General features: G+C 38.1%; 1 protein-coding gene across 2 annotated transcripts in view; it reads left to right on the forward strand.

Annotated features, from left to right (window-relative positions):
• Window positions 1–659: 659 nt before the first annotated feature.
• Window positions 660–22,248, forward strand: part of ACP3 (acid phosphatase 3) — a 42,224-nt gene continuing 20,635 nt past the window's right edge. Inside the window, exons 1-5 of one of the 2 annotated variants that reach the window (XM_039837139.1) lie at window positions 660–833; window positions 11,101–11,196; window positions 14,051–14,137; window positions 14,635–14,787; window positions 19,271–19,369. In XM_039837139.1, the coding sequence (XP_039693073.1) occupies window positions 714–833; window positions 11,101–11,196; window positions 14,051–14,137; window positions 14,635–14,787; window positions 19,271–19,369 (555 nt within the window). In that variant the 5' untranslated portion in view covers window positions 660–713. The remainder of the gene's footprint in view (window positions 834–11,100; window positions 11,197–14,050; window positions 14,138–14,634; window positions 14,788–19,270; window positions 19,370–22,248) is intronic. The other variant, XM_039837140.1, reaches the window with a different exon arrangement.

Raw genomic sequence — 22,248 nt, forward strand, 5'->3', positions numbered from 1 at the left:
TGTAGGTTAGTTTGTTATTGTTTTTAAACTGTTATAAAAGTACCTTTTCAGGTTAGAAAAGGTACTTTCAATTCTAATTTTGAGATATCGCAGATGAGCCTCAAATACCTTAAGGAGTAACTAAAAATTTTCAAATTAAAATTGCTCTCACTTTTCTTCAATTAAAAAAATACCTCTATGGGCTACACGAGAGTATTAGAAAAGGGAGCTCTGTTTGGCCTAGAGAACAGACCCAAAATTTGTCAGTACCTGCAGTTCCTTCCATAGTTCTTTCCCTAGAATTCCAGATTCCCAAAAGATGAGGAATCGCTGGCCTAAAGTTTCCATAATCAGGGTAGATCTTTCTCCCAAGTGACAGCCAAAAAACAAACACTGTATCACAACCCCATCTAAAGAAAAGATAAAAGGTAAACTACAAAAGAAATGTCTACGAAAATGCTCTGTGACCTTGAGCAACAGCTCTCTCCTTTCTGGGCCTCAATGTTCTCACTTAAATCCAGGAAACTGTGATCTCTAGCACCCAGCCCCAAATTTATTTGACCAGACACATGCCAAACCTAGTCCCAAACTACCTGGAGATTTTACTGTTTATGAATCTGGCTCCTCCCAGCTCCTCCTCCTCTTTTAATCCTTAATTAAATAGCTTCCCCTCTAATGGCTTTAGCACAGGAAGTAGCACCTCCTAACTCCTGCCAGAAACAGCCCTCCCCAGCATGAGAGCTGCCCAGCTCCTCTCGGCCAGGACAGCAAGCCTTCGCCTTAGCTTCTTGCTTCTGCTTTCCTTCTGGCTAGACCGAAGTGTGGTAGCTAAGGAGCTGAAATTTGTGACATTGGTGAGTAGACTTTTCTCATTGCTTTTCCCTTAAAGCTGTGACCATCAGGATCTGAAAACCAAGTATCTGGTTTCATTTTACCCTTATGTTGTCTCCCAGAGACCAAACTCAGAAAGTGAATAATCAAGTTTTGCAAGGTCCTCATGATGAAGTTATAACGTGTCCTGACAAAGAAGTGTTTGGTTTGGTTATTTTTGCCTTTGCCAGTGTTATTTATTTATCTACTTGTTTTACAACTGCCTTGAATGCAGATTCCTCTCCACAGCCACATTGGACAAGGAGAAGCCTCAGTTGGCGCTGTTTAGCACCAAAAGCTAAACTAGCTTCATTCAGTTTAATAAGTACTTGTTTGAAAACTAAAAAACAGTCATTTTGTTTTTCAGGAATGTATTTGTAAATGGTGTTTGAGCATAAAAGTGAAACTAAACTCAAGAGTTCTAGAATGACTTCCTGATACACAGAGTTGATTGACCATTAAAATCATGTTTTTCCTCACCCATGATATGTGTGACAACTTATGGAAAAAAGGGGGGCTGCCTAATGCATGATGTCAGGGAAAGAAAATACATTGTCGACATTGTTTTAAAAATAGATAGAGAAATTGTAGAGTAAGAGGGATTTAACCACTTAATACATGAGTTCTGGAATTAATCCCTCTATAACTCTTGATTTCTGTCTGTGTCTTTGATTTTTCTCTGAATCACTATTTCTTTTTATTTTCTGTTTCAATTTCTGTCTCTCTTTGCCTCTGATGCTCTCCTTGTCTTTCACAGGTTCTCTCCATCGCTCTGCCTCATATTTTTTTTTATTTGATCATGAAAGTACGCTGATAAATAAGTAAAGTTTCTTTCTGTAAGAATACTCAAATTTTATTTTTATAATTTGAAGGGAGGTCAACTTTTACTTAAAAATTAAACATGAAGTTTCTATTTACTCAGCTTAATGTATTCAGAACTCCTTTCTCTTTTGTAGAAAAATTTCATAACCATGTGTTTATGCAAATCAAGATTCTTTGTCCAAAAAATCTTTACTACGTCATAAATCAACAACGAAAGAGAGAGAAACAGAGAAACATATATCATCAATTTATTTACAAATGATCTACCAGCTGTCAGGCTTCTGTGCTGAAAAAGCTGTATAATATTGTGTACCATTCATGGGAAGTTAGACTTTAGTCATATAGGGAAATCCATGTGAGTTAAGACTTTCAGTTTTATTCATGGATTCCTTGCCAACATGTGCATTAAGCAAGTGTGGGGACTCTGCAGAAATTGCATCGCCAACACTGTAAACCTGTGACAAGCTGGTTGAGTAGTCCAGGCTAACTTCTCTTGGCTACCAAACTCTTGTGGGTTTCTTTTCTTCCTCTCTACTCTTGGATAACTTCTGGTTAGGGAATCCAAGTTAATTCTTCTCTAAGGCAAGCAGGCAGTTTCCTTGTGTTTCCTCTGTGATCCAAATAATAATAATAATAATAATAATAATAATAACATTTAATAATAATAATAAATCTTCCCTAGTTCTGAAAAGCTGTTCCTGTTGGAAAGAACAGGAAACTGCCCTTGAGTTTTGTTTTTTCTCATGAACAGAGTCACCACATGATTTTTTAAAACAGGTTCACCAAAATACGCCTTGTGAAATGTTAGTTTGACAAGTTGTTAACAGGCATTGTCTGGTTAAAAAAAAATGGGTTTCAATAGTCAGATCAACTTTAGGAACAGAATGTGGTTACACTGTGTTTAAATATCTAGTAAATGCAAGACTCCTTAGAGTCTTTAATATTCTAATATTTTCTGTGTCTTTCAAGTAAACTTTCAAGTATTTCCTAAATTTTGACTATAGAATCCACCTCCTCTTTTTTCCAAAGTGTCCGTAGAAAACCCTTAGAGAATCGTTATTTTTAAATTTATAGAGAGAGAATAATAGATACGGTGAATCACAATGCACTCATTAACCAGCTTAAATAATTATCACTCATGGTGCATCTTCTTTCATTTGTATGCCACACACGCCTACAGGGCTTTTTAAAGGTAATCCCATACATAATTATTTTATATGTAGATAGGGAAATGCCATTTGAAAGTATTCTCTCTCCTCTAAGCAAGGGAAAAATCACAAGTTTAGGGGATCTAAGGAAGAAAGAAAAATTCCTTCTCATCCACCTAGGTTCTATAAAGAAAGGGCTGTCACAAAGTATAAGTTCTTCTCATTCTTCTTGATTTACCTTGCAAAGTTCTTACTCAAGTCACAGAATATCCTTGATGAAAACAGCCTCTGAGTCTTAAGCACATCACCTCACTACTGAGATGGGTAACTTCCATATTGTGGTAAGGCAAATGCAAATGATGCTAGCCATCGCCCTTTGCCAGGGACAGCAGACCTTCAGGGTTCTGTCTCGCCTCTCCTGGAAAGTAAAAAATTGGCAAGTTCCTCCTCAGGGTGGGAGTCCAATATTGTTATAAATTTGCTAATGCTATGTGCTAAAATAGAAGTCGAAAGCTATACCTCAGAAAACATTAAACTTTCATTAATGCAAGTTCCAGCATCATTAATCAGGTATATGGAACCACAGACAGGTCACTCAATCCAGCTGAGTCTCAAGTTCCCCAAATGTAAAGTTGAGGATAATGACCGTAACTATGCTTTCTACTTCACAGAGTTGTCTTTAGGTTCAAATGGCATGATACACACGTGAATGTGAGAACCAGGATACAAATGGAAGGTGCTGCTAGAAGCTATCAGTCCAAAGCAGAAACTTTCCAACTTTTTGGATAAAATCTGTTGATCTTTAATTATTCTTTTTTCAAAAATCATGATAAAATACAGAGAGCATAAAGTTTTCCATCTCAACCCTCCCAAAGTGTATAGTTCAGTGGCATTAGGTGTATTCCATTGTTGTGCTACCATTAAAACCAACCAACTCCAGAACTCTTGTCATTTTGCAAAACTGGAACTTCATATCCATTAAAACAGCAACTCCCATTCCTCTCTCCCTTCAGCCCCTGGAAACTACCATTCTGCTTTCTGATTATGAATTTGACTACGAATTTGACTACTCTCCATATCTCATAAAAGTGGAATCATACAGGATTTGTCCTTTTGTTACTGACTTATTGTACTTAGCATAAGTACATAGAACTTCAAGGTACTAGATAACCCTTTGTTACTTTTGAGCTTATAAACAATACAATATAAATTTTATTATTTTCGAGTTCATAAAATTAATAAATAAACTTAATGGTTAAGCACACACATAACTTAAAAGGAGCATATGAGAGAACATAACGTATTAGATAGTTATCTATACTAGAACCTCAGACTGCTTGACTAATTTGTATTCAAGGCTTCCCCATGTACGAATGCTAACTTATTTTCTCTTGCGGGGTGACACACCTAAAGTATGGCTGGAGGAGAGAAAGAGCTGGAGGGGAGAATGGAGAGAGGATACTACCACAACTCAGGAAAGGCACAGTGAAGACCCAAGTTGGATCAGAAAGCCATAAAATTAGAAAATAAAGGATGAATTTCTTTTAAAAGTTGTGAAGGCAGAATCCTGTGGGCTGAATGTGAGTATTAAAGAAGAAAAAGAAAACAAAATGACCCTGAGTTTTCTAATTTTGGTTGCTGAAAAGATGATGATGCCATAGAGACAGTATACATAAAAGGCTTTAAACATCTGAAATTCTTGAAAAGGAATATGAGCTATAAACAATAAAGAAATTTATAATATTGTGTTCTACACAATACACTATAGCACAGCGGTTAATCCTCCTGGGCTTGAGTGCCAGCTCAATTCTTTACTAAGTGACATTGCATGAGTAACTTAACCTATTTGTGCTTCAATTTTATCATCAGTAAAATGGGGATAATAGTACTTTGTGGAGTTGTTGTGAGGCTTAATTGAGTTCATATACAGACGTACTTCTAAGCCTATCTGGTAAATGCCTAAAACATTGTAATTAATATTAATACATGTATACCACACAGTTATCTCGTGTGTGTTTTTTATAATGTTCACATAACCAGTTAATTAAAATGCCAAGGTTTTTTTCTGTTTATTCTTTTTACTCTCAAAAGGATGAAGTATTTACATGTTTTTTTTCCCCATCAACTTTGGTTCATTTTCTTCCCAGTTTTGGGCCCCTAGCTTAATAAAAACTAGAAAAATATATACATTTAAAATGTTACTCAAGAGTTAAATAGAATTTATTCGAACCATGGTTTGACTTACGGATCTATTAACTTACTGGTCCTTTCCTTAATAACTTTTGGCTAGAATAGACTACTGACTGCCTTTTAATTTCCTCAGCTTCACTGTTCATGTTTGAACTATTCCTTTGAACACAGGCAGGAACTTCTCGGGGCCTGTAAAACATTTTTTCACTTCTATTAAAGAATTTCAGTTACAGCTACCATATTGTGAGCATCCACTAGATGCCAGGCTCTTTATATTTGTATTTTGAATCCCCAAAATGACCTGGGAAAGTATATAATTTTATCTTGGTATTACATAAGAGTAATAAAATAGGAGCTGAAACTTACCTGTGGAGTACTGGGTGCTTGGGACTCAAGATGTAACTGTTCGGTGGCCCATCTACAACCTGTGAGCTGGCTTACAAAAGATGTACCAGATAAAATTCTCTACTAGAAAACAAAAGTCAGAGTTCCCGCGTCTGCTCAAGAACAACCCTCCAATGTCTCTCCTTTGCTCTGTCGTTCCCTAATCACGGGCCAAGGAGCAGCAAAGCCGTCTGTAGAGACCTGCATGTTCTTCAAAGGCATTTTCTGGGCAGAGCACTGTGTACTGAGTGTTGGTGCTGGGCCAAGTAGGAGATCAGTCCAGTTTGCTGACGCAAGCTTCTCCCCAGTTTTATGCTAATACATTTTGCAAATTTTCAAAGTGGTAAACTGATCAGGGAAATTAGATTTGGCTCAAGACGTTTCAACCAGCCAAGTCAGAGAAATAAAAGTGGAGAAGAGATGATTTAGAGTTGATAGAAATATTTCTTGAAGGAGAGAAATATGTTTCTCTTTGCTCAACAAGTAGTACTCATTTACCTATATGATACAAGCCATTGCCAGCAGGAAGGGAAGTATAGGGAGTAGCTAAGGTATATGCCTGAATAATAACAACAACAAAATTAATAGTAACAAATATAATAGCAAACCTCATATATAGAGCGCATCCTCTATGTTCAGTTCTATGGCGCTAGCTTTGCATACATTACACATTTAATTCTCATGATTCTCCTGCATAGGAATTAATGATTTTCTCATTTTACGAAGAGGGAAATCGAGGCATGTAGAAGTTTTACTTAAACTATTTTCCCAAGGTCATCCAATTAATTAGGTGTCGACAAAGCAGAGCTTTGAACTCAGGTCTAACCAACTCAAAAACCAGAGCGTTTTCCAAGATATGTCGCAGCTTCCACATAATGTAACACACAGTTTCACCCTTCCCCTCTCCTGCAGGCCTCTGTGTTCTTCCTGGATAAAAGTCTCTTTAGAGTGGCCTGCCTTACTGTCTCCCTCGTGGGGTATGGGAAATGGAACAGGATCAATCATGGGGGTAGCAAACTATGGGTGTTTTTTCAGTATCTCCTCAACTGCTTTTTTTTTTCCTTTTTTTTTACAGTTGGATTTTTTTACAGTTCTGTTTCACTCTGATTCCTTTTATAGCCCGTCCGCCTTCCTTCATACCTCTGAAGTAATGTACATATACTTGGCTCATTTATTTCTGCCCATATTCTTTCACTTTTTAATTCTTTTTACCAATGGACCTATTCCTCAGTTCCTAGAAGAAGAAAATAAAAGGCTTTTATTCAACGCAAGGTTTGTGCCTCAAGAAATTTCACAACTTGGAGTACACCCTAATGGAATAGGGAGTAGGGAGTAATGCCAATAGCCATGATCCCTTTGAAGATTTCCAGAATCATCCCAAAGTTTTGTGATGTATCTTGAATTCCAAACCTGAAAGGAAAACACGATGGTTTATTAGACTCCAATCTAGACCAAAGACAGACTCACTGTTCTAGAAGCAAAGGCACATATAGAGGGCATCAAGGGGAAAGACAAGAGAATGAAAGGAAACGGGGTGGGAGGGTGGCAGGGGAAAGAAGCACACACGGTATACCTTGATGATAGGTAAGCATGACAATCAAAAGCCCTTATGTAATGAGATTAGAACATCACCATGTACCTGGAGGAACTAGACCCAATCCAAGATTCATTCATTCATTAAAACAAGCTCTGTGTGTGTGTGTGTGTGTGATGTGTGTACTTTCTGTGTGCTGGCACTGTTTTGGGGACATAATATGTTGAATGTAACATCAGGAGGGTAAGCACATTTAACAAGAATATAAGGTGAGAACATCGTGGTGGCCAGGGCCAAATCGGGTAGGATCTTGTGAGCCATTGTAAGGATTTTGAATTTTATACAAAGAGAGATAGGAAATAATATAATGTCTGAGAGTGAGCGATTATAAATGATACAAGACTAGCCACACGTGAGTTGATAACTATTGGAGCAAGTGGTGGACTCATAGGGAAGGGCTCATTATAAAAATCTCTACTTTTATATATCTTTACAGTTTTCTGCAAAATAAAGTTTGATAGATGAGAGGACATGAGAGGGTTCTAAGCAATCAAGTGATATATTCTGACTGACATTTTTTGAAAAACACTGACTGCTGCACATAGAGAGGGACTGGACATGGTGTCCCCCGGTGTATCCATCAGAGTCTCCACATGCTATGCAACTCACCACTTCTGGTCGGCAGAGTCAGCAGACACAGTGGAGCAGGATCATTTGTGGGGGCAGCAAACCATGTTTTTTTTTTTTAATAATGTCTCAACTGCTTTTTTTTTTTAGTTAGATTTTATTTTGTTTCAATTACAGTTGAAATTCAATATTATTTTATATTAGTCTTTGGTGTTACAGCATAGTGGTTAGACATTTATATAATTTACGAAGTGATCCTTCCCCCAATAAGTCTAGTACCCACCTGGCAACATACATGGTTATTATAATATTATTGATTATATTCCCTATGCTGTACTTTATAGCCCCATGGCAAACCACGGTTCTTTAAAAAAAAAAAAAAGTTACCTGTAACTTAAAAGGGTGAAGTGAATGTGATGTGGTGGGGAAAACACTGGGCTGGCAATCAGGAGAATTAGATCTGGACCGCTTACTCCATCTCTTTGAACCTGTGTTTCCTTATTTGTTCAGTGTAGCAATAGTGCAACCTGTCCTCACAGTGGGGTTGTAAGAATTAAAATAGGTAGCAGGAGAAAGGATTGTACAAAACCATGGAGGGTTGCACTAACATAATGGGTTGTTATTATCTTGGATGCCTTCTTATTGTAATTATCACTAGTACTGCAGATAGTCATATTGCTAATAATATATTTTTAGGTTTCCAAAGGATTTCTTAGAGTTCGATTGCTGGACTGAGAACAGAGGTTATAAATTTGGCAGAGCAGCAGTTAAGAAGATTGCTCTCCTGCAGACTTAGAAGAGCACCTAAGCACAGTCCAAGGGCTCCAGCTGAATTGACGAAACTCCGGAAGTTCAAGAATGCCATCTGCGTGTGCACACACACACACCCACGCACTTACACACACACTTTGATTTTTAGCGTCAGAGGTGGGGGATGGTTTATTAAGTGTTTCTGTAGGACACTCATTTTAAAGAGTTTGCAGCATGTTTAAGCCACTACCTCAGAAACCCTTCAAACCTACTGCACTATAGGGAAATACAATTATTTCTGACCTGTAAGAACAGAATAAGAAAGCTTGCCCACGTCTCATGATTATGTTCCAGTGCTCTGCTCTTTAACACACACTTCTCTAGGGGGATCACACTTGTTTTTTCTCCACAGGCCATTCTGTCATTTAGTTGCACAATCTCAGTTATATTTTTTAAATAATGTTCGGGATTGTTTCTTACAACAAAGTTTTGGTTTCTTCTGATGCAACACCCTTCCTTACACACACACACATAGCTTCCAATTTTAAAGGAAAAGAGTAAAGTTTATAAAGAAGCCCCAGATTTCAGATTGTGCACATTTATCTACCTGATGGGACGCTGAGGGGTGTGTTTGACCATAGAGAAATGAGCCTGTTATATGAGGTTAAGATTGCTGGCATTGGAGACTCACACTCAGCCTGTGTTAGGGTCTCTGCTCTGGCACTTAACATGTTGTGTGACCTTAGGCAGGTTGCTTAACTAATAGTTCCCTTGTTTGTAAGATGAAGATAATAATTGCTTTGTAGAATTGATGAGAGGATTAAATGCATAAGGAGCACTTAGCACGGTTTCTAGGACAAAGCAAGAGTTCAAAAAATGCTGAGGAATTATTGTTGTGTTTATAGGCTGGAGGAAGCATTGTAAATTATTTCACTCCTAGTCAGTGTCTCTCATCTGACTTCTCTTTGACTAACTCAGTGGCTCCCAACTGTGAGTGATTTTGCCCCCAGGGGACATTTAGGAATGTCTGGAGACCTTTTTGGTTGTCACAACTGGGAAATGCTACTGGCATCTTGTGGGAAAAAGCCAGGGATCCTACAATGCACAGAACAGCCCCCCAAATGTCTTTAGTTGGGTTGGAATTATCCAACCCAAATGTCAACTACATACCAAGGTTGAGAAACCCTGGAAACTAAATAACGTGGGGTTGATAACCTACTGAAACTATGTGACATCTTTACTCAGATCTGGGAAAGTATTTTGCACACACCATTTGGGATCTAAAAGCCTGTGTTTCAATTGTGGAAAGAGAAGCGCTAATGGTTAACCTTGATAATCTCTGGTCATGACCAAGGCACCCCTAGTGACTAGATGCTCATCAGAGAATATGCAGCCTTTCTTCCTGCCGTGAGTGGAACATTCATGACAGTAATTCCTTATTTGACCAAAAGATCCACTCCACCATTAGCCCTCTATTTGCTGTAGCCTGTTCTACTGAGATTTTAGTTTCTCACCAGTTTAGGGGGCTAAAGATCAATTTTCTTCAGACATCAGAGACACAACCCTGGTCTTGGAAGCCTCCCTCACTGTCCTGGAATTCTATCTCAAAGATGACTAAAGTTTGAGACTGCTCCTTAATCTGTGTGTACTGAACTGTTTTACAGAATTTCAAAGGAGCAGGCTTCTGGTAGTATATCTGGTAGCAGAATTTCAATGGAGCATCTTGGCTGGTTGTATAAGTGGAAAATGCAGGAAATCTCAGATAATGCAATTAAATATGTTTGATGACATCAGTTAGATTTCATTTTGTGCTTCTTGAGTGTTTTTCTTTCCCTATCTTTTGCTTATAAAAATAGCTTTATGTTTGGCTTGGTATACCACTCAGAAAGCATATTGTAATCAAAGTACCAAGGTTTCAAAAGTCCAGGCTACTCTCCCCAAAGAGTAAAATGGGCAATCAAAATAGCATGACATGCATATAAATCGAGAAGTTTGTCCTTAAAGTGTTTAGAATTTACTCTCTAATCTCCTTACCACAATTCCTTTACCCCTAACCTCCTAAAGACTAACAAGTCCTTGGCTCAAAATGGTCATGAATTCTATGTAGCATTTAATAGCCACAATTTTTATTATATGCAAAACTGTTAACACCATTATATCTGTAACCACAGTTAAGGGGGGAGTACTTCTCATCAGAGTTTATCTGCAATAAAGTAACCAAACTAAGCTTTGTGTTACTTCTTGCCCTAATGGTACAAACCAGTCTCCCTGTGTGGGTCGCCTGCCTCCTAATGGCTTGCATTACCGGAAGCTCAGGAAAAGAGTTAGCTAGCCTAATATGAGATTTACCTGGGAGGATTTTTAAATCCTGATGGCCTGGCCACAACCCAAACTGATTAAAACAAAATCGCTAGGAGTAGGTCCACCCTCAGAATTTTTTTCACTCCCCAAGTGATTCTACGAGCAGCCAAGGCTAAGAACTAGTAGTTTAGAACAGGGGTCCCCAAACCACTGGCCATGGACCGATACCAGTCCATGGCCTGTTAGGACTGGGCCACACAGCGGGAGGTGAGCAGCGAGTGACCAAAGCTTCATCTGTATTTGTAGCCGCTCCCCAGCACTAGCATCGCCGCCTCAGCTCCACCTCAGATCATCAGGTATTAGATTCTCACAGGAGCACTGGTCCCTGATGCCAAAAAGGTTGGGGACTGCTGGTTTAGAAGAAGATCTATTATGATGAGCAGAGACAAAAACCTAAGTGAGGTTTGTCACGTTACCTTCTCAATCTATTTTCAGGTGTTTAGGCATGGAGACCGAAGTCCCATCGAAACCTTTCCTAATGACCCCATTAAGGAATCTTCATGGCCTCAAGGATTTGGTCAACTCACTCAGGTTGGTTGGATTTTCAGCTAAATATTGGTGATGAGTCTCAAGGGAAACTAAACGTTGTGAGATCTGTAATCTATTGAAACCATTTAACTACTTCAGTTACTAGGAAAGTAATTTGCACAATTACCTGGGATCTAAAAAGTCTAAAATGTGTTTTGATTGTGGAATAAGAAGCACTGATGGTTAGCCTAGATTATTTCTGATCATGTCCAAATCACCCTTAGTGACTAGTAAAAGTGTATAGAATTGCCAGTTCTGATCTTTTTTACCCTGCTGACTTTAGTAAAGCTGAAGAGGTGTGCATGGACAACAGAAGATTCCAGAAGTTTAGGGACACTAAAGAGAGTCAAGAGATATATGTAAGCCAACCCCCAAGTTTCTCAGGCTCCACTTGAGAAAGCAGAACATCTCGTCATCAATAAGCTGAGTGAGCAGGGTTGGGAAACCGATTCCCCTGGAAGTGCTGATACCAAATTCCTTTTCTTCTCAGGTGGGTTTATTGGGATCAGGCCCTCCTTGTAAGTGACCAGCAAAACACAGGGAGCCCTACTTTCTACAGAGCACCTAAGGAGAAGGTGAACTGGGAAACAGAGGCAAATGTAGACTCTGTTCCAGCGTCCCACACCCTTCACTTATAAGAGTGTATGGATGTTCTACTTGGGGCCACAAGGCCGGGTGCATTGCTTCTGTCCTGACAAAGCACTGTTTAACTGTTTAAGTGTATTAAGAAAATGTTAAAGAATGTTTAGAGTTGGGTACTTCCAAAATGAATGGGTCTTAATTTTAGCTAAACACTGGAATTATTTGAAGAGCTTTAAAAAGCATTGATGTCTGCCTGGGAGGTTCTTATTTAATTAGTCTTGAGTGTGGCCTGGACATTGGGATTTTTAGAAGCTCTTCAGTTGACCAGTTGACTCTAATGTGCAGCCAAGGTTGAGAATTACTGCCCTAACTCAGCTATGATGATTCTTGAAGAGAAGAGAACTTAGAGAGGCTATTTGAGGCCAAGAGCTTCTGGGTCCCAGATCAGAGCTCTTTTCTCCATAGGCCTACCCAGCTTCTGGCTTCTGGAATGATAGACGTGTTACAAGAATTCAGGGCTGCTTCTTAACAACTATGGTTCTGTATAGACTCCTGTTCTCCTGCTTTGCTTTTCCAGTAAGACCAAAAGATTCTCCCAGACTGTGGGATCCGTATTCTTCCAAGAGTCTCTTGACTAGCCATCAGATTCTCCTAGAGCAATGTTTCTCAAGCTTTGAAGTGTAAATGCATCACTTGGGAATCTTGTTAAAATGCAGATTCTAATTCAACAGATCTGACATGGGACCTGAGAGTCTGCATTTCTAACGTACTCCCAGGTGATGCCAGGGGTGCTGGTACATGGCCACTCTTAAAGTAGCAAAGTTCTAGAGCTCAAATTCCTGTCCTTGGCCAGGTATTTCCAATCTACGTAATGACAAGAGATGGCTTTCTATATCAGTGGTTCTCAAAGTAGGGTTTCCTGGTTGAGCAACATCAATATCACCTGGGAACTTGACAGAAATGTAAAACCTTTGGCTCCATCCACTGAACCAGAAACTCTGGGGTGAAAGCCTGGGAATCTTTGTTTTAATGAGTCCTCCAGATGATTCTGTGCATGATAAAGTTTGAAAACCATTGCTCTATCACAGATGATTATTTCCTCAAAGTCAGCAATGTTAGAACAATTAGACCCAACGTACCTGCTTATTCAGCTACCCAGTTCATCCAGGAAACTCACAAACCTCAAAGCACACATTATTTATTATTTTTTCTACCATCTTCCCCAATCTAGAGAGGTGGTAATGGTAGTGATGGCCAGGGGTAACAAACAAATGAGCTAGTGAGATCAAGCAGAAGCCACAATGACCACATCTTCTCTGAGTCTCAAAGCTATGGTGAGGCTCTGTATGAAAGACAGACTTGAATGCAATGTTTCTCAAAGCATGGTGCTCTACCACATGGATCTGTATCACTAGGGACTTGTTAAAATGCAGATTCCAGAGCCATACCCAGGATCTAATGAGTGGGAATCTCTGGGGGAAATTCTAAGGAGTCTGCGTTTCAACAAGCACCCCTACATAAATTTTGCTTTTGATGCACAGTAATGCTTAAAGATCATTGAGCTAAAGCAATCTTTTTCAATGATTACTGGCCATCAGAATCTTGATGAGTTTGTTAAAAACTGATTTCTGAGCTCACATCCAAAGATTCTAGATCAAGAGGTCAAGAATGGGACCCAAGAATTTGGTTTCTAACATACTTCCAAGTGATGTTAACACTTCTGATCCACAGGCCACACTTTGAGACTCTAATTTTAAATGTACCAGGTATAAATAATAAATGGTTATACCCAGAGGTTGAAAAGGATCTTCAGATTCATTAAGCCCAGCCTCTTATCAGATGGTTGAATTTCTTCCACAAACCCCCCCAACTAGTCAACTAACACTTTGAATGCTCTGCCTTAAAAGATGACCATTGAACGCTCTACCACACCAGAGATGAACCATTAACTTAAACCAGATCAATTACAAACTATTAATTATGCAAGGCCTATGTTAAAGGCTAATGAAGATGAAAGAATTTTCTGAGGGAGTCATGACTAAAGATCATAGCTCTTTTTTCTTGTTTTCATTTTAAAATGTGTTTGGGGGAGGAGAGGTAGACGACGGAGGGAATTAAAGAAATAAAAAAAGGAAAAAAAGAAAAAAATATGTTGTCATTGTGGAACTATTAAAGTACACCATTTTTCACCCATTTAGTGAGGAGAGATGAAATGCATAGATAAGATTCACGAAGTTATTTTTACTAATTTTCGTGTGTGTTTTTTTTCACGTAGCTGGGCATGGAGCAGCATTATGAACTTGGAGAGTATTTAAAGACAAGATATGGAAAATTCTTGAATGAGTCCTATAAACATCAACAGGCAAGTTGAGGAGCTAAAATTCTTGAATGAGTCTTATAAACATCAACAGACAACTTTTTCCCTTGAAAGAGTTTAACATAATGTCGCATTTATGAAAGTGCTTTGCCTGTTTTTCAAGCAACTTGTTCAAGTCAGATATTTTGTTTACAAATGTACTCTAATTTGTACAGTTATTTTGTTCCTAGAAAATTATAAATATGAGTAAGTTCAAAATTTGATGGACACTTATGGTAAATACTTTAGCTTGGCAACTGGTGGCAAGTAGTCACCACTTAATTGGTCTCTTTTGTCAGTTCAGCTATTGACATACCATGTTGTTATATACCAAGGCATGTTCATAATACTGTCTCTTCCATAATAGATCTTATGATCATGATGCTACCACGGTGTCTGCTAATATTTTGGTGTGGTTGTTCTGCCTTTTCTCAAATATTAGCTCTACAGGAAAAACCCACCGTTCCTCTCAGTTGGATTCTGCTTCGGTTTTCCCACTCTAGGTTTATATCCAAAGCACAGATGTTGACCGGACATTGATGAGTGCTATGACAAACCTTGCAGCCCTATTCCCCCCAGAAGGTATCAGTGTCTGGAATCCCAGCCTACCCTGGCAGCCCATCCCGGTGCACACAGTCCCTCTTTCTGAAGATCGGGTCAGTATTCTGCAAAAAGCAGGAGATTCTATGGGGCCTGGGAAGAGGAAGGCATGCTGCTCAGTCCTTGTGGATTTGGGAGTCTGGACACTCCTTGAGCTGTGCAGCCTTAATTATTTCCTAAATAAATGTGCAAATAACAATGTAGGACATAGAAAACGCAAGGCAGGAGAGGGTCAAAACAGAATTTCTCTTTGGATCTTTATCATCCATTTTGTTTTGCTGTTCTTTCAACTTTTGGCAATTTGGTTCTCTCTATCTTTACACACACACACACACACACACACACACACACACACACACAAAATACACCCCTCCCAATGTTCTGCCTTCAATTCTTGGGCTTTTGGTACCCCATACAGAGTTCTCCTTTCTCCAGAATATCTTAAATCATCTTTACCTACAAAGTACCTCCCTTCTCTCCCCCATGAAAATTCTCATTTCTAGGTAGGAAAAAAAGAGAAAGACTTGAGTATATAATTGGTGCCCAACACTTTATGTGTGTCATATTTACCTTTCATAACAACCTCGAATAGACAATATTATAGGAAGGGAAACAAGTGCTTATAGGTAAGTTAAACCAAATGGACCCCAAGCTACAGAGCTGATAAGCATCACTACTGGGACTAGAACCAGGAAATTCCAGAGCAGTTTCCTTCCCTATAAACCAGTGGTTCTCAAATTTAGCTGCATATTAAATCACCTGATAATTTTTTTAAATATTGATGTCCAGGGCACACTCCATCACAAATCAGAATTCCGGAGGGTGGGACCCAGGCATCAGTATTTTAAAAATAATCTCCCTAGATGATTCCAGTGGACAGCCAAGTCTGAGATCCAATGCTGTAAACCAAGCTGCCTGAATGAGGCTGTTTGAGAGAAACCTCAGATTTTTTATTTATACTAGGTGGGGCTGATCAAGAACTCTATAACCTTTTGAGAGGACTTGCTATTTTTTAAATAGCAATAAATAAATCTGACTAATCTCCTAGGTATGCAGTTTTAGATTATATAAAGGAAGTAGTTTGGGACAAGGAATCTTTCCTAATTCCCCTGCAATCACATTATAAGCATGACCATCTCATCTCTCTATGGCAGAGGCTTAGCATGACCAGGACTGTTGCCTAGTGACCTCTAGGGTAGCTTACTATCCCCTTTGCCCTGCCTGTGAACCTAGAAATTTGACTTAATTGCTGGTAACTTAAGAATTTTTTCCAAATGCTTTGTAGAAATAGCCTGACCCTGTCAACCTCACTCTAGGTAAATCTACGCCAAACAATTTTTCTGGTGTTTCCCCAAAAGCCAAGATGATTTGCTTATGCCTCTTTCCTTCATAGAATCAGGAGTAAAGTATTATGATTACTGGTGTTCTTAAGATTTTGTGACTATTTTCTTCTAAAAAGAAAAAAAATTACTTTACTACAGCCTTTTCATATTAGATAAAGGCTGGACAGCAGTACCAAATTTAGCCACTGTAGACCAAGGTATCTTAATCCTGAAAGATAGTAATTAAATTAGATAGTAAAGAGAAGACAGATACTATAAGATGAGGAAGAGAAAAACAGAGAGTGAGGGAGAGAGAAAGAGGAAGATAAAAGCAAATAAGATTATCTACCTATGGCTTCCAGCTCCCTGCTTACTAAGATGAAAACAGTTCTCCCTAACATCAACTAAGATCTCTAAGAAAATCAATCAATCAATCAACACAAAGTTATTCCCAGAGCTGTGCAAAATACTATAAATATGAGAAAGATGAGGCCAGATTTCCTCATTAATTTATAATCCATTTGAAGAAAAAAGATTCACGCGTGTGAAATGTATAGAACACAGAACAGGATGGTGAGCATTGATTTCAAGTGCAAGCTGTACATACTGAAGGAATTCAGAGAATGAGATGTACTTGGAGCTACCAAAGGGCAGTCATTCAAGTCTTCATGGAGAGATTGAGAACTTGAACCAGACCTCAGAGGAGAGGTAGAACAGGAAAGGAAGGCAGCTCAAAAGCATGGCAGTGAGTGAACATACAGAGTGCTTGCCCTTCTGTGTCCAGAGTTCATATTTAGAATGAATGAAAATAAGACTGAATAACTATGTTGGGCACAGATTAGAGAATTCAAATTTAATAGCTAGAAGGAATCCTGAGGCTGAAAAGCAGTGTGATGTAGAAAGAGGGCTAGATTTAAAGTTAGGAAAACCTAGGTATGAGAGACAACTAGCACTTCAGATACTTGACCTAGAGTAACCTCCCTGCACCTCAGTTTCCTTTTCTGTAAAATGAGAACAGTACCCACCTAACTTCTTTATAGGGATTTGAGAAAACCAAGTTAGTTAAGGAATGGAAAAGACTTTGTAAACTGCAATATTCTGGACAGATGTTTAGGTATTATTCTATTTATTTTCAGCCTGACTCTTTCAATACGTGAGATGAGAAAACTGAAGTCTAGAAAGTTTAAATAATTCATTAAAACCTTTAAATGAATAGTTTCATGATTTTTTCCCTAAACAAAGTTATTTCTAACTACGGAAAAATTTGAAAGCCACGCACGGAGATTTAGATGTAAAGCACTGAACGTTAAAGTATTCCTCCTTGGACATGCTTCCATAGTGTAGCAGTTAGCACATCTGCTTTACATGCAGAAGGTCCTGGGTTCGCGCCCCAGTGGAGCCGCGGTCCATGGTCTATGGCCGGCCATGCCACCCTGAACAAGCCCGATGTCGGATCTGAGAAGCTAAGCAGGGTCGTGCCTGGTTAGTACTTGGATGGAAGACCACCTAGAAAGACCAGGTGCTGTGGGCATAAATTTTAAAAAAAAGTGAAAAAAAAAAGTATTCCTCCTTAAGTATATAAAAGCCCTGTGAGACTATGAGTGGTGCTTTGAGCATTTGTCTGACAATGGCTTGGAAGGAAAAGATACTTGAGGCTCTAAGAAAAACCGTTGAGGAAATTCAGAAGTAATTAAATGAAGGCCTGAAGTTAGACGGTAAAAACCTTGGAAGGAAAGAGAGATAAGACAAGTGACACACAGAATCAGAAATGATAGACAGAAAGCAACTTATAAAAAAAAATGTTTTCTCAGTTGCTATTAACATGCCAGGCCCTGTTCTAGGCATTGACAACACAGCAGTGAACAAACTAGATAAGATCTTGGCTGTCCTCGAGTTTATATGCTATAGGAAATAGATAATTAGGACATAAATTAAATAATTTCAGATGGTGATGAAATCCTTGAAGGAAATAAAACAAGGCAATGTGAAGGTGGCTGGGGCAGGATGGCTAAAACATCGTAGGTGGGAGTCAATAGGGGGAGTGTCTCAGGCAGAGAACAGTCTGCAGAGACCTCAGCCTGTGTGTTCACGGGACAGCATGAAGCCCCACAGTATTGTTTGAGGGGAACGAGTGACAAGGACAGTAGTAGGAAAGCAGGGCAGAGCAATCACTAGGGACTAACAAATTTGGGCTTTACTCGAAGTGAAATAGAAAGCCAGTGAAAGTCATAAACCACAGAGTGGCATGATCTGACTGATGCTTTAAAAAGATTAGTATTTACAAAAATAAAATTGAAAGGATTAATATAGCCGCTCGTGGAGAGTGAATCATGAAGGTAGAAAGAATAAATAAATGCCAACTCACCAAATAGAAAGCAGTAGTTGAAACGGATTATGGTGGCTTGGACTGTGAAGGGACAATGACGATAAAGAAAAGGGGCCTATTCTGGAAATATTTTGAAAGTAGACAAGCAAAAGTGATTAGTTAATGAAGCAGGATGATAAATATTTGCCATTGGCAAAAGTAGAGGGATTGCAAAGAGGAAACAGTTGAAAACGAAGTTGAGTTCAGCTTTACACATGTTAAATTTGAGGAAGAAGAGAAAAATCCAAGTAGTGCTATCCACAAAGGGCTGGAAATACAGGACTAGACACAGAGGGAAAGTAAGAGCAACAAAATAAACTCGGGAGTCACCAGCCTGTAGGTTATAGTTAAAACTATAAAAGATTGTTAAATTTAAACTCATTTTAGCATGATCATTTTGTTCTCATAATAGAGTTTTAAATATATTTTTCTATGGATTTAATATGTGCCATTATTTTAACCATCTACCAATTTGTAGGAATTAAGTCAATGAATGGTAAATTGATCTCTTAAGATTCTTTCCAGAACCTCCAATTTATTTCTCTGGTGCATGTGTACACCTAGTGCTAGAAGTGAAAGGAGTCGAGAAGGTAACAGTTATCATTTCACAAAAAGTGAATATTTACCAACAGCATAGTCCTATTTAGGCAATTTCACGAAAGAACAAAAAGTTTTACAGTTCTGGGTATATATCCTGCTGTTTAAGACCTGCAGACCATTTACCTCTTTGCCTTCGATTTTAGAATTTTCATGGTCTCTTTGCATCTAATTAGGCTTAAAATATGGCTGCTGCTTCTTTAGCAAAATTCTTCTGACTAATAAAGTTTTTTATGATTTTTCTTTTGTCCTCAGTTGCTGTACCTGCCTTTCAGGAACTGCCCTCGTTTTCAACAACTTCAGAGGGAGACTTTGAAATCGGAAGAATTCCAGAAGAGGCTGCAACCCTATAAGGTTAAAAAATAGTGTCATTTAGTCGTGTACATAAGTGTGAGGGCCAAGACAAAAGATGAAGTTTCTCAAAAGTGTGAGGGGAATGTGTCTGCCGATGGCTGGTTAAGCAGTGGGTTAGATTGTTTAATGAGGGTCAGTCATCACAACCTAGTCCTCATCACTGTGCCATGGCCACAAGACAGTAAAGAAGCCAGTCTTTTCTGAATCTTATACTCATATGTCTGTGAGGAACCAGGTGAAACTGTGTGGCTGGATCCGGTTAAATGCAAGTTTAAAATGATGTGCCTTATTGTGAGGCTGAAGGACTGGCCTTCTGTCTTCAGATACAAAGGATAGGTTTTTTGTTGTTGTTGTTGTTTAATTTTGTTTCCACTTTGCAAAATACTTCTTTTCAAAACTATACAAAAAGTAGATATGATGCTTTGTACTTTTAAAAATCGTATTTTGAATATGTCAATACACTCACATGGTTCAAAAATCAAAAAAAAATAAAAAATAAAGAATACAGTAGAAAGTCTCTCAGTAACCCCACAGATAACTGCTGGCAGTATTTTCTTATGTAGCCTTGCAGTTTCTTTATGTATATGCAAATAAATATTAATATATTCTGATAATTTCCCCTTTTATTACACAAAAGTGCTATACTATAAGGTTGGTCACTTGTATTTTTTTTCATTTTACAAAATATTTTGGAAATATTTTTATATTTGTACATAAATAGTTTCTTCATTTTTTCTTACAACTGTGTATTTGAATTTATGGTCATACCATAATTTATTTGACCAGTCTCTACTGATGGAAATTTGTGTCATTTGCAATCTTTTACAGCCTGCTCGAATATCTTGTGCATATAAATAATTTCACAAGAATATTTGTGGAATAATATCCCAGAAGTAGATGCTTTAGAGCAATATTTTAATAACTTAAAATATTGTCAAATTACCCTCAAATGAGGTTATACCAATTTCTACTCCTGTCAGCAATGCATGAGAGTACCCGTTTCTCTACTGCCTTGCCAACCGTGCATAGACAACTTTAGAGATGTTTGCCAATCTGTTAGGTGAAAAAACGGTATCTCTAGAAGTGTCCCCTCTGAAAGCAGGAATGAGACAAGGAGGCACAGTGTCATCACTCTTACACGACATTGTGCTGTAGTACTTTTCTTTAGTGATGAATAAGCTTTGGATATCTTTAATTAAATGCCATTTGTACTTCCTTTTCTGTTCATATCCCTTGAACCACTTTTTCTTTTAAATTATTGGTAGGGCAATTAGGTAATACCAATTTCTAACCATATTGGGGGGTGGAGGTTTCTATAATTTTTAGATACTTTCTATGTTTTCATATCTTTGTCTATAATATGAATGGCATTGTTTTTATTGTTTGCCCGTTGACTTTGTTTACAGTGTTTTTGCCACGTAGTCGTAAATGTGCCGATATACTCATATATGGTTTGTATATTTTTAGTCAGAATAGTTTAGAATAGCCTTCCTCATTGCTAGGTTATAAAGTAAGTCTGCAAAGCTTTCTTCTAATTCTTGTATAGCCTTCCTTTTCACATTTACATATTGGATTGATTTACAATTTATACTGGGGTTAAGTATGAGGTACATATCCTGCTTAAGTTTTTTCCCAGAAGATTACCTAATTGCCCCATCACTATTTATTGAATATTTCATTCTTTTCTCAACTAATTTGAGCTATTATGTATTAAAATTCCCATATGAATGGAGTCCATTTCTGGACGTTTTATTTTATTTAATTATTTTTTTATTTCATTAGCTAAAACCACATTGTTTTAATTATTAAGACTTTATAATTTTAATATCTAAAGGGCTGATCATCTCTCATTGCTCTACTTTACCTGAGTTTTCTTGGTTATTATTTTATTTTCTTTGTGAACTTCAGAATCTGCTTGTCTAGGTCCAGAAAAATCTTTTACTGTTTTTATTGGGATCATACTAAATTTATAAATTAACTTAGGGAGAATTTGCAACTTTCTGATGTTGAATCTTCCTTTCCAAGAACATGGTACCTTTTACTTTTTGTTCTTATCTTCAATATTTTATTAGGGTGTTCTTCATATAAGTCTTTACATTTTTTGTTAAGTGTGTTCCAGGTTTATAATATCTGCAAATACTCATGATTTAGTTCTACTTTTCCAATATTTCTACTTCGGATTTCTTTTGCCTATCTCCACTGACCAGTACTTACAGTACAGTACAGTCATGGTTGAATTCAAGAAACAGCAGGAAGTTCTGAACACCAAGTAGAAGTTAGCCTTCGTAAAAGATTTCTATGTTTGTAAGGGAAATTGCCATTTGTCAACATGTCCAACTGGCTGCACCAGGAAAAGGGGGGTAACTTTATTTCTAGAAACTCTTACCGATGCAGAAGGCAACAACTTAAATCTGCATAACAACTCTACCCTTGTTTATTGTGCTTTTTTTTAGTAACCTCCCATACTGACACCCACCATCCCCAAAGGCTTCTTTTCTCTTTGGCTGAAGATGATATTGAAGCTGGTTGCTTCAGCCATTTGGGCGAGTTACTCAGTTTTCCTGGATCTCTCATGTATAGACATGTTAAACTTTTGTTTTTCTCTTGTTAACCTATCTTTTATTACAGGGATGTCTCAGTCAAGAACCCAGAAAGGGAGAAGGAAAATTAGTTTTTCTCCCCTAAGAGCAATAGGCTATACCATATGGCCTAGGTATGTAGTAGGCTATACCACCTAGGTTCTATGATGGCCACACGATGACAAAATTGCCTAAAATTGCATCTCTTATAACATATCCCCATTCTTCAGTGGCCCATGACTATATTATGTAATAGTGTTGATAGTGGGCATCTCTGTCTTTGTTCTGATTTTAGAAGTG

This window comes from Pteropus medius, unplaced genomic scaffold (genome assembly GCF_902729225.1).
Source record: "Pteropus medius unplaced genomic scaffold, Ma_sr-lr_union100, whole genome shotgun sequence".
Taxonomy (NCBI): Eukaryota; Metazoa; Chordata; class Mammalia; order Chiroptera; family Pteropodidae; genus Pteropus; species Pteropus medius.